This window comes from Penicillium diatomitis (genome assembly GCF_028827545.1).
Source record: "Penicillium diatomitis strain IBT 30728 chromosome Unknown utg000014l_segment0_segment0, whole genome shotgun sequence".
Classification (NCBI taxonomy): domain Eukaryota; kingdom Fungi; phylum Ascomycota; class Eurotiomycetes; order Eurotiales; family Aspergillaceae; genus Penicillium; species Penicillium diatomitis.
In genome coordinates, this window is record NW_026623186.1 from 129,564 (window position 1) to 143,233 (window position 13,670).

A 13,670-nucleotide genomic window follows, 5' to 3' on the forward strand; every position below is an offset into this window, starting at 1 on the left:
ACGGGCCAGGGCCCGGTAATACACCATGTGCCATGGCCTCTTCAAATATAGTCTTGGCAGGCGATTTCGAGCGATTCTATCACGAGGTTCTAGAGGATTCTGTGAAGGGCTGTAGCGGAATTGATTCAATTGCATTGGGCCGACATGCTGTCTATAACAATCTTGAGGAAAGAAAGAAGAAGAGAGAGGAGTCGGTTGTGGTCCTTAAGAGTGTTGGCCCCGTCTCGGATAGAACCCTCTAGAACCTCGTAATAGAATCGCTCAGAATCCTTCTGCCAAGACGATATCCGAAAGGCCATGCATGGCACATGGTTTACCACCGGGCTCTGGCCCGGACCGCGACCACCCCTGTCCTTTCTTCTTTCTTTCCTCGAGATTGTTGTAAATTGCATGTGGCCTAGTATAATTGAATCAATTCTGCTATAGCCCTTCACACGGGAGAGTGAAGTGTGTCGTCGACATGAAACGGGCTCTGTGTCATTTCTAACAAGTACTCATAATCCTTGGACCAATCATATTAGCTTATCTTAAAAACCACGTGTCGTCGGCGGGCTGGCAGCGAATGAAACTCGCAATAGGTGATACAAGCAATGAAATAGAGAGATATCATTGCGTACCAGGGTTAGCTCTCTACAGCATAAGCGCAGCTAGAGGGAATACCCATGGGACCCGTATGGGTATTTGGGTATGGGCGAAAAATATGTGTTTGGGTCGAAATTTTTTAGCCGTGGGTACCCATGGGTATTCCCATGGGTATCGTATTTTGGCCGTGGGTCCCATGGGTAGCCCAGATTCTCAAAACGGAAGGTATTTTATAGTATTTGTATGGTTATATCGCTGATCTCAGGTAATCTTAGGTTTTATATAGTAATCATATCTATTTATAGGCTATTCAACCTATATAGTTAATAATATTAATGATATACTAATTATATCATGATGTTAGAAATAAGGCTTGAAATACAACCTTATCAAATACTTTCGGGTACTTCAAAAAGTTCGGGTTACCTACCCGCAAATATATACATTGTAGTGGGGAATCTGGTTACATGTACTTGAAGGTTGATATTCCGTAGCGGAGATGCTTAGTAGTGAGAGGTGCCTGATCAACGGTTTGGATTGAGGCTTCAGGACGGTCTTTACAGTCAGATTCCTGACACTTGCAATGTCACACTCTTTTTGATTCCTGCCCTTGGTTCCTGACATCGGATTGTACGGTTACCTTGGAGGATTTCGGGACTGGCTTGCTTGTGGTTTTGGTTTGGTTCCTCTATGACTCGACCTGTCTGGCGAGATCAGACTGCCTTGAGCATTCCCCTCTTCAATATCTACCCGACCGGGACAGTCAACCTCACAGAAAGATAAATTACTACACAAAAGCTTTATAGAATTTATTCAAACTTTATATAATAGTAGTTGTATCTAGTTTTACTAAGGGTATTAAATTTAATACCAAAATTACGGCTTAATATATAGCAACAACATCAATATTACGCCCCAGGGCGAGTGACGGTAAGGACCACACGTGACCCACCCGGTATATACTCCAAGGGAGAGTACGCTTACCTCTGTCCCTGTCCGCCTAGCGCCACACGCTTCGGGGTGCTCTAGTCTTTACGGTTAGACATCACGCAATCATTCCAAGGGACGTCGTGGAAAATCAAAATGACATACCTGGCTGATCTGAGTACTTAAGTCCCGCTTTAAGGAAAAGAATCCTTGCACGAGGCAAACTGAAGTGCTACCGCTAACGGAACTTGTGGCTAGAGGGGTCGGAGTGGATCTTTGAGATGGTATTTATAGATGCGAACCATTCTTGACCATCGTAGTCTTTGACTACATCCTCATTTTTGAACAGGTTAATGGAAAATTGGACGGGTACTGTAAATAGAGTATCTCCGCCGAATAAATTGAGGCCGAGTAAATAATTACTTACACCTAAAACAACATCCCTTACCCCCAATCAAAGCTGGTGTTGGGTGTCCCATGGATTATACCCGCTGCTTTGATTAGAGCAATGATGTCACTCAGCCTTATGGCCTAATGTGTGCTTAAGAATGGACTTAATATTGAACAACACTATAGTAAGGTCTGCTTTTTTAGCTCGTCCTATAGAGACTGAGACTGCTCTGATAAAGAACACATTGCCGCTAGCACAAGCCCACTCGAACACTACCAGTTCAGTATAAAACTGGTTCGGTGAAGCTGGATGTTGACATTAAAAGATGAGGCACAGGATCCGTTATAGCTAAGATACCGGCCTTTGGCACGAAGAATATGGGCAAAAATGTTAAAAATAGAGATAGGCTAGGTAGGAAAATGAAGCTCAAATTATTATTACTCTGAATAAACAACTTATCCTAACTGACAATGCCCCGTGGTAATTTTTGTGTCAAAATGGGGCTCGGGAGACCGCAGAAAAAGGAGACATGGAAACTAAGAACCCGCGGATGTTTATTGGAAGCCTCCATCAACCAACACTACCAATGTCAGAGACACTCAAGCTCCTAGGGTCGACTTGCACGTTCTTGAAGCTCGTAGAGAGCATTGTGTAAGCTCATTGACTCCGAATATCCATCACGTGCGCTCCAGGCAATCCCAGAGGCATTTGAGGGCCCAAAGCCCCGCTTTTAACCTTCAAGAACGGCTTCGTGGTCCAGGAGCAGTATAGTCACCGGGACTACCCAACACGTATCTTAACACGATGTCGCTGTGAAAGCAAGGAGTGTATCCGTACATGAAGCAGCCCAAAGTTTCTTTATCCACATTTTGAAGGAATTATGTCCCAGGATCGACGGACGTGTTTCTGGAATCTTTACCTAGTGTTTTAGGCTCAATATAGCTCCCAGGATGGATGTTGACGTTCTCAGAGACAGATTTTGCACTCCTAGACAAGCTAACACGTATTCCTAGAAGTAATTTTGCGTATTCTAGGAACGAATTTTTTTTTATGGGTCTACTAAGCTTTATTTCCGCGGAAGACCTGAAACTATCCACATTAGATTAGTTCTAAAGGTTGTCAATTGTCAATCGATTACTTTGTGTCTACCTTAGGATGACTAGTGCCTGCTCTGGGAACTTTACCCAGAGTCCTAGGATCAGTATAGCTCCCAAGAGGGTCGGTTCATGTTCGACAGACTTTGGTACTCTTAGGAAGCTAACCCGCGATCCCGAGAGGTATTTAAGAGACCACCACCATATATAACGTTCACGTTCACCTTTACCCCATAACTGATCAGCCCCATCTAGCAGAACAGCAGCTTTGTGCTTGGAATATCAAACATTTTGCGGTATCTGAGTTGAGAAGATTGACTTTAAAATATGCAATGGCCATTTTCTGCTTGAGTACTGTGTTCACGAAGCTAAACAACCAATGGTTTTCTCAGTTTGCACCTAACGCCATGTCCGATGTGGTTCTAACTGTCTCAAATGGATTAACTAGAGCCAGTTCCATTGTTGTCGACGAGAATGACAGCGAAAGCCAGACGAAGATAACTCGGAAGCCGATACAGTTCGCATGATACTCCAGATTACGAAAGATGGGCCAGAGAAAATTGTCCCATCAAATCACCGAATTTGGTCCTTAGGGAATCTACTCCGGGTTCAACATTTCTGAGATACCGCAGCTGCCGGAAATTTGACTATACTCAAATTACTCAAATAGGTTCTCCTATAGCGCGAGAAGAGTCAAAAAACACAGGAGATTTCAAGAAGGGTACGTGGATGATTTCCAGGTCATAACCGAGAGGGATTTTTAGCAACACAATGTTATTCCAAGTACGTAGAAAATTTATGTTTGAAAATGACTTCAGATGCATTATATGCGACGCATGTTCAAGTTAGCCGCTTTTCACCGAGTCCATTTGTCAATCAAAGCAAATCGACCATAGAGGCCAGCATGAAATCCTTGCATACAAATATCCCGGCCAAGCGCAAAATGAGGAGCGAATTACGGGCTAATATTTCGAAACGACGATCAATACGTATAAAGCTGAAAGAGAGAATGCAGTGATGAGACTGGCAGATTCCATCTTCAAAGAGATCGTCCGCGTGTTACTATGGATATCGAATACGGCGTAGGAGCTATTGATATATGATTGATTCTCTGTTACTCCTTTCTCTACTTTGGAGTAGAGTGGTAGGGACCACAACAATTGTGACGAAACCAGAAAATAAAATAGGACGCTTCAATTTCGTGTATTGCAAGAAGCGCAGCGGAAATTCTCATCTAGATACTCCCCACTTATTAATCTTACGTTAAAATCTTTCGCACAATGCCGACAGCGCCGAGAAGCGTTGATCTTCTGAACCAACGCTCGCAGAACGTCATATTCGTTAGGCCGTTTCACCATCTCGTTGCTGATTAATCTCGCAATAACGAGGGACTCAAGACATCCAAAAGAATCCAAGTTGTGTACTATCTCCGGGTCTTTGATAAGGTCGAAGACATGCCTCGATATGACGTCTGCAATCACTTCCCGAAGAGTTGATTCATGTGGTGGTACTGACATCATGACCTTTTGCACGACTTCGTGAAACATTGGAGAGCTGCAATTTGTGTTCGCCCATCGTGAAAACTTCAGGGTAGCCAGAGATTTCAATGGAAGGATTGCGTACTTATCAGCAGCGATGAATACTTCAATGTTGTTGAAAGCAGCTTGGTTGGCTGGCTCTGAGATTTCTGGCTTGTTTTCCGAAAGAGATGAACCAGATTCATGGTCACAAATGGGAAGCGCCGATATGGGTTGTTGATATTGAATTATGTGCCCATCCTCACTATACTCCCTGAGATAGAGAAAAGATAGAACACGCTCCATGGTCTCTGGGGTGTCGTCTTCGATATTGACAGCTTTCTCAATCGATTCCCAAAAAGTAAGTAAGCGACCGAAAATATCTGCCGTTTCCTGTCAAAATATACCTTGAAGCCATCGCACATCGCGCTATAGAAATAGCTTGACTGAGTACACACAATAGCTTGGTGAACCTTGAAAGTAATTCCTTGGCAAAGAATCTTCATGTCAAAGAACCGGCCTCGTAGAAGTAAGTCTCGCATCACGTCCTTGAGTTCAGACGTGGTTGATGTCGCGTCCATTGGCATTGGATCTCGCACGAGGAAAAGATTTAAGATAGAAACCTGGATATAATGATTGAAGCTGGGTCCCGGCACACGTTTTACGTGGACAAATAATATATACTAAACAAGGCAAAGAGCTAGTTCAGTGTGGCAATGACGCGTAGACTGTCGAGTGATGAAGATACGGGGATCCTAATACTGAGATCCAGTATTTGATGTTACAGCACGCTATACATTGATTTCCAACTGCTGTAATTGTGAAACAGCGCTTCTCAACCTGTGGTTTAACACACAGGAGAGAAGCGACTCTACAGTATAGTCTTACCAAACATACCTGCCGTAAGCACGCCGGTTCTTGGGACTCCATTGTGGGCCCAGGATCCAGATAAGCTAGTCATAAAAGGCATTCTTAACAGCCACACCCGCGCATGTAGATAAAGCAGAGGCATAAACAAAGGAATATGATTTAATTAAACGAATTTCCGGTATTGGTAATGTATTCAGACTACAGCGCTAAAGAGAGTAAGGGTGGTCATTAAAACAGACACCGCCCCAAATGCATAACTGCCTGCCGTTAGCCCGGTACTGATACTCTGTCCAGCTGCAGACCCAATTGCTGTGACGACTATGGAAATGACTATAGCAAATCCAATAATAGTGAGTAGACGAGAAAAGTCCCATCCGTCAACCAACAATAAAGCAGGAATACTTTCTCCGGGAAAAGTGTCCCCATAAGAAACGGCAGCGTCAAGGTAATGGCACGTTCTCAGGCATCTAACAGGTTGTCAGCCTTCCAATACATCACGGAAACTAGCAATCAATACTATTTATATATTCCCGGTCGAATTAGTAATAGACTATTCTTGTCAAATGCGTCAAATTTTCAACAGTAACCTATTAGTGACTAGTTTCCTGGTCGACGAAAGGCTTCTGGGCTTTCTCAGCGCCCAGATTGTCCCCCGTTTACGTAAGAATCGGGCCTGCTTTGCTTTCTTTGATATATTGCGACCGCGGGGTGCCCATAACTATGTTCTGCAGTAAACTTAACATGAGAAGCAGATATGACCGGACTGATGGAAGCTGATAAAATACCGATCATGCTTGATATCTGATATGATTGTATCTGAATCCACAATATCGACCTGTATTACGCGATGCAAAGGGCGCATACGAAGAGACGGGGGAGTGAGGTCCCTGTTCAGAAATGCAATTCCCGGGCAACGCGTGATTCAGATTTCGTATTCGAGTCAAACAGGAATATCGTATTCGAATATTTGTAAGACGCGTAAACGCAAAGCTCTGTATTGGATTCCAGTACTGTAGCCATCACATTTTGTGACAATCACTATTGCATCCCATTTGACCGCTATACACGAAGTTACAGGGATTGTCTTGTGCAGACGGGTTGCGCTTGCGTTCTTGCCGAAGTAGGTGGATGACCATCCGCAGTAGCGTAGCGACAACAAGTGCAGCAATGCAATCCTGAAGGTTTACAGCGCAAAACATCTAAACACCAAGGATTTGAACCGCATAAACTTTTAATCGCTCCTTTTGGGTACCTTAGGTAGCTAGCTATGACCTTTCAGCTCTATTTCTGCAAAAGCACCTTTAATCGGTAAATAACATCATACGGCCTCTGGTTGAAGGTCATTCCATGGAATCTAATTGCTAGAGATTAAACACACGAGCGGCCGAAAGGGGATTGTAACCTTGAACCTGGCTGTAATCATTCTTTATGCCTCACTAAATCATAGCGTGCAAGTTCTGTAGGATACCTTGTATTAAAACTTCCAACACTTACAATATTTATCAAGGTTCCGCGTGCCAAGCGAGCTTACCCTCGGGCTTAAGGTTCTTGCACCGGACGCCAAGGGAACGATGCGATCAAGAATTGCATATCAACACAATGTAAAGCCTGCACCGCGACAATGTTAAGGTATATTGTCAAAGACCCTTAGCGAGTTCTTCGCAACTATAGTCTCTGTAAAAGAAACGAGAGTACTCAAAAAGAACATTTGTGTATATGGGGATTTTGGTTTTGTATCTTCCTGTTACTTGTATGTCACGCGAGGATCACCAGTGAATAGAACTTTCGTTTGCTTGATCGGGAGGAGCGGACTTCGGTGTAAAAAAGCTTTGGTAGCACTCAAATTTTGAGTGACCGTCAGTAGCTGGAGGCTAACCAGCCAGAAAAATGACTAACAGGCTTTTCGCGACGCATCTGTAGCAATGGACTTTAATGCCTCGGGCAAGTAGCGGAATGGAGCCACTAGTCGTCAAGTCTGATGAATTTGGTCGTGTGCGAATTGATCGCGCGTGATCATGATCGAGTATCTTTCTATCAAATTTGGCTCACTTCTCACGCGTATTTTACAGACCTCCCATATAGCAAAGCCTAATGCGGGTGAAAAGGGACGGTTATTAACTAGTTAACACAACTACTTCCAAGCTTAGTAATGTAACAGTGGTTGATAAAGGTCAGAGGTACTCTAGTCTTTCTACCTTCGGGATCCGACGGAATTAACATCCGTAACTCGAGGCTTCTTCTTAAAATGTAGATTATTGATATAGTTTCACAGAAAAGAGTATATCCGAAAGACCTGATTCGCGGGATGAAATTACTCTCGTGTTTAAAAAGACTATATCCCTCAATATCCATAAAAATAGATAATACATTGGTAGATTGACCTTGTAGCTTTTTAAGTAGGGCCGCATTTGGGATCCAATATCACCGGAATCGGGAGGTTTCCCACCTCGAGGGTGAATTTTGCAATAAAGGCCGCGAATAAAACCGTTGCATAACCTCTGTTACAGCGTGGTCACCCGATATGAGGGGTGACGAATGCGAGGCGACGCAGGACAATAACATACTTGTCTTTAAACCCCAACTAACCCACAGGTTGTCGCAGAATATGTAGGTATGTACCTCCTGAAGATTCTCAAATTCTTTGCTGCAATCAATGGCTCAACTCTCAGTTGTGGGATGGTGTTGAGTTCGGGGCCGGATCTAGGAGCACAAACGCTCGCTCATTCTGTCCTTATCAAACACATTCTATTGTGTGTGTGTTGACCCCTTGTGTTACGGTGTCTGGATTGCAGGTCAGAGAACCTGTTGGCTAGGCAGAGAGTCCAAGTCTGTGGGGCCTGAATTCCAAAGACTGAATCTTGGAGTCTTGGTTAGGACCCCACTGATTCCACGATAAACATATCAAGGTCCCGCTTGCCGAGTTCCCACATCTCCACATGGGCCCCATAGGGTTCTTTCCCTTAGGTGACGCGGGGGCGATTCCACCATGAATCGTCTCCCCATGCGACAGAAGCCTACGCCGTGACACCCTGGCTTGTGTCAGAACAGTCCAGACTCAGCCATATTCGGAGCCGCCGGTAATAGACGATTAGAAGATCTTATAAAAGTGTTAGTCACTCAATTCCCGGCACTAGTTAGCAATGAATTGTGTCATGCTATATCTTACGATTAGTACACTACGATTCATATATCTTGCACACTGATTCAAGGGCCTAAATCTGTGTCACACGCGGCCTAGCACAATGTCTTGGGACTGGTGCAACATGGACCTTCTCGGAACCTTTTTTAGGCCCCGGATTCGCAGTTTCCTGTAAACTGGAGATATTTGAGCTCAAATTTATGGAATCTCGTGGATTGGAGACGAGATAGCATTCGTCCCAAGAGAACACAAGCAATTACGGCTATTCAAAAAAACAAGGATCTTCTGTCTGGGTGCACCACTGAAGATATTCGGATATCTTTTTTTTTCCGAGATCGGTCCTATCACTACAAAGGCAGAGAAACCTTATCTTCCTCGCGCGAGCATTAGTTCATGAGACAGAAGTCATGCAATCCACAACCTGGTCATGTTTGGCTTTGAGATGTTGCCACATTGCTTCGTGAGAATCGAAACTTCGGTGATCTTTGGAACCGGAGCTACAGCCGTAGCAATACCATATGTGGTCATGTGAATCAAGCTCCCCAATGCGCCCGGGGCGTCTAATGAAGGTAGCATGAGAGCGACGAATATGCTCTATTGCCGCTTGCGTATCATAATGATTGATGTGTTCAACGCACTTGAAGAGTTCCATCTTCGAGTCTGAAGAAATATGTCGATTTTTCAAGGCCAGTGTTGGGAGTATTGAAACGTACTAGAGACTTCAAAGATGAGGTGAGGTCTTCTCTTGCTAGAAATGTAACCAAGCCAGAGTGGATCCGCTTCGAATATGACCTGTGAGGAGGAGAGAAAGTTGCACTCTTGAATTTCCGCTGCGCTCGAGCTACCACGCCATGGCTCTTAAGCATTTGCCGACCATGTTGACGGTTATCACTGTAAAACATCACAACTCAAATTTTTTTCGTTCTCTTATGATTGAGATCGTATGATGCGAGACGCGTACATTACCTCATAATTACGCAGGTAGGATGAACGTAAGTAATCTTACGAGCCTCTGAAGCTCCATTACTTTGAGGAATTCATCTCTTTTGCCTATTGTCATTCAATATAGTACAATCCAATAATAGCGAGCATCGTAATTTCGAAACACTGACTTTGATTTGTCCGTAAATACGTCACACTGGACAGAATATTCGGTCGCATTGGCTGTCACCATTATCTCATGCGATACTTTGTAGTGGCGAGGTGTTAGTGAAGGAAGTCACGCGAGGCGTGATCAATGTCTGTGCAGTTCAAGCATCGAGAATGCGCTATTTTGGAAACGGTAATTGCGCACAGAAGGTTTGCAACCCCCAGGAAAGGCATAGCTTCACGTATCTATTTCGGTAATCACGAATGTTTTGGGGGCACATTTAACCTTTAAAGAATCTGACGATCCCTCATCGGTTAAAATGCATCCCACGAAACCAACGCTTGGCACAAATGACGATTGTCCAATATCCCACGGTATGAAGAGTATGAAGAGTATCCGTAAATGATTTACCCTACACTGGCTTTGCATCAGATCCTCAAAACCGGCCCAGGAGAAAGAGGCCTCGTAACATAATTACACTAGAAAGAGCGAGCCAGATTTGGCCAACTTCAATCACACTTGATAGAAATACCTTACACCTAGCACTCTATCATCACCAGTAGCCAAAATCGTTCAACTGCTTGTCAGTTAGCGGCGCGGAAGTCGGGAAAACCGCTCTTGCATTCTCTAATAACGAGTCCGACAAGTATTGCTTTTGCGACATAACTAGCTCAGTGGCTCTTGAAATACCCATGACGTGTAGCTATCTGTTCCTGAATCGTCATTGATCACTTCATATTACAGACGAAAATTTGGAGGCCAGCTTGTCAACTTTGAGTCTCAACTTTCTTAGTCATGGTCGGCACTTGTGTATTATGACTTATTTACGATTCGAGAGAGGCGCAGGACTCTGGATTTGGCAATTGCGATTTTGGGAGCGAGCAGGTAAGACTTTACAATGGGTTGCTGCATCTCACGAGACTAGTGAGATAATCAAAGTTAAGAATTATAGAAAGTGGTGGCAATCTTCGGCCCTACTCGTTTTCGAAAGGGTCGTGAAGTGTCATTGGCAGAACAGATATCGAAGTCTAGACCAAATCGAGACCCCTCGGAATACTGCGAGTATCTCTACACTACGCGTATGTGAGTTTTTTCTATTGCCCCCAGCCCTTCACCAAAGTGATATGCAGGCTATCACGATAATCACCGCCGTCACAAATAAATGTATCATAATGGAATACGACAGATGTCAAGGGACTTCACAGTCTGCCGGCTTTGGATTGGATCAAGCACCCTTCTAGTAAAAAAGTCAGCTAGTAAAAAATTCAGCGTGTGACTCTTTCCAGTTCCTTGGGATCCGCAAATGAACACGCTCGACGGTGATGAAACGTTGAAAAATAACCGGGGATCATTTTTCGTCACTTCATCGTCCATGGTAGAGTAAATAGGCGTATCGATTCTTTTCACGGCCCCTAGTAGTCCATATTACGGTGGGCCAAGCGATGGTTGGTTGAAAACCGCGCCAGTCAGTACGGGGGCAAGAAGTGCTTCGTCAGACTGGCGTCGGGCTCACCAAGTTTCAACAGACTCAAATGATACGTAAAGTCTTGGATATTATGTTGTCAGGATTTTTCTTAGAATGTGTCGAAGTGAAAAGATGAAGTCGGCCAGAAAACATACCAGCACAGTCTTCTCTATGCAAACACGATGACATTTTAGAAATACCCTGTGTCCTTTCCAAAGCCCTCCCGAGCATTACCCTGATACCTACGACTTATATATACCGCAAATTATAAAGTCATTCGGCCCACTTAGTCACAATAGCGGTGTGTCTGGACGCAGGTTTGTCTCTTTAGGCCTTCTTGCACTGATCAGAGATCTATCGGCAGGAGATGCTCCTCAAAGTGCCGATTTCGCGATACTATGCACACGACAAAATGTGAAGTGACCTAATGCTCAGCTTTACCCTTCAAGAAGCTTGGCTTTTTAACAGTGCGTCCATATTTGTCTATACACAGTTTAGAAAATGCCGCATTCACTTTTTTGAACCTTTCCTGTGACAGAGCGCCTCAGACTTGAAGGATTACCTCCACCATGGCGATTTAGCATACAAATTGAGAAGACAACTCGAAATTCATTCGAGAATTAATTTCCAAGCCAATCCTGTTCTCACCATACAATAGTTGATCAAATTTTTCGATTGTCAATTATAATTTGTTATCTTACATACGCGTGCGATCATAGCATTCACTGCATTCAGCGAAACGTCGTAATGATATCTTATTCTGTTTGAATACTAGGTCTAGGCAGCTTAACACATGGGTTATAGCATTCACTTGCCACGGCTATATCTACTGCTTTTTCGGAGACTTCATACGAAGCATAATTTGCTACAAAAGTGTTGAGTTGAAGCTTGCTCTGTCACAACGTTTCAACAGACAGAGAAGTTACCTGATTATCTTGAACCGTATTCCTCAGTTACTAGTTACTATGTCATCGTCGCGAATTGTTTTCTGGCCATATTCACAACCACCTTCGAAACATATCACAAGTCTGTCACGCGTTTTAAGTACCGACCCAGAAACAGAGATAACACAATTTCACCTTAAAGATATTTTAATCAAGTGACCGGGACTCTCATTGGTCTTCCGGACAGCCGCCCTCGCATCCCGCATCTTCCTTCTGTAAGCTATCTAGGTGAGTGATTAAAGTACAGTAGAAAGTAGCTGGGGAAGGACAAGAATGCCTTATTCCAGAAATGGTAATTTCACGCCAGAAATTCGCAACCCCCCGAAAGGACGTAGCTCCAGCCAGGATTGAAAAGAGTTGAAATAAGCACGTGGTCTCAATATGAGGCATGTTCCACAAAGCTCGGAAGTGCTTCTCCTTGAATACTGATTTCTCCTACTATCTCAAAGTTGTAACTAAATGTATAGTGAAGAAGGGTATGCTCAAGGCAGTCTGATCTCACCAGACAGGTCGAGTCATAGAGGAACAAACCAAAACCACAAGCAAGCAAGTCCCGGAATCCTCTAAGGTAACCGTACAATCCGATGTCAGGAACGAAAGGCAGGAATCAAAAAAAGTGTAACATTGCAAGTGTAAGGAATCCGACTGTAAAAACCGCCCTGGATTCTCAAAAGAATACGGGGTAACCGAGACCCGCGGTGGGAAGGCCATGATATACCCTGAACCATCATAAGACGGGACAGGCCGTGCGGTCGACGAGTTAGCTGGCGAATGATCCACGAGTCTTGGGCAACTACTGGAAACTGTGGTCAACCACACGACAAGGACACCCCCGGGAACAGGAGAGACTCACGGCAGCGCACGACACACCCCGATAACGTTAGAATTACGGAAGAAAGACTCATCGGCCGATGAGCCGTTTCGCATCAATTGATGAGTCAGCAGTCATCAAGCCATAGGAAGGACTGGATATATACGGACACTCATCTAGCACCATGTATTTAGATCTTCGCGATCAATTGCACATTGCTACTTGGTTACTACCTCGAGCACTTTGCACTTCACAGTTCAATTTAAAGACAACCCAACCTACAAGTAAGGAATCCACTCGGTAGGATTATATTTAGTGATTATCCAGTCGGCACGCACCTCTGGCACGTTCTGCAAGACCCTCATCTAGATCCAACCCGCAGTAAGGCTTTGCGAAGCGACGGTAGATCGAGAGACCAGTATTGGGATTCCCAATTGGAAAGGGGCAAGTATGCCCAGTGAACAGTGAGCAGTCCAAGGAGAAGATGATTGACCCACATAAATTGCGGTTGTATCTGCCACCCCCTCCGAGACCACATTTCAGGCCTATCATAGAGATGTAAACATACTCACTCCGGTTGCTCTGTCTTCAAGGCCGCCAGGACCCACAAAAAAGTAAAGGTCAAGGTGGAGTGAAATACCTAAAATCTCCTGCCTAAGATGGAAACCTCCATCTCTCTGTCTTCGGCACACTTTTTAGCTTAATGAAATCATCCTCACGAAATGTTTTCTGGTATGAAATTCTCATGGAAAAAATGCGTCGTCTGGACTGCGCGAATATGATACGTTCATTGAAATCCAGTGATGTAAAGAGCCATTAGATTCTCTACTGCTATACCTC

The 13,670-nt window shown here is 44.2% G+C and overlaps 1 protein-coding gene across 1 annotated transcript; it reads right to left on the reverse strand.

The window, feature by feature from the left end:
* Positions 1–4,187: 4,187 nt before the first annotated feature.
* On the reverse strand, positions 4,188–5,092 carry N7539_008768 (BTB/POZ domain-containing protein; the record flags this gene model as incomplete). Its single annotated transcript, XM_056938363.1, has 2 exons — positions 4,188–4,853; positions 4,919–5,092. 2 exons carry the CDS (start codon positions 5,090–5,092, stop codon positions 4,188–4,190), a joined length of 840 nt encoding a protein of 279 aa, XP_056786371.1.
* Between the last annotated feature and the right edge of the window lie 8,578 nt (positions 5,093–13,670).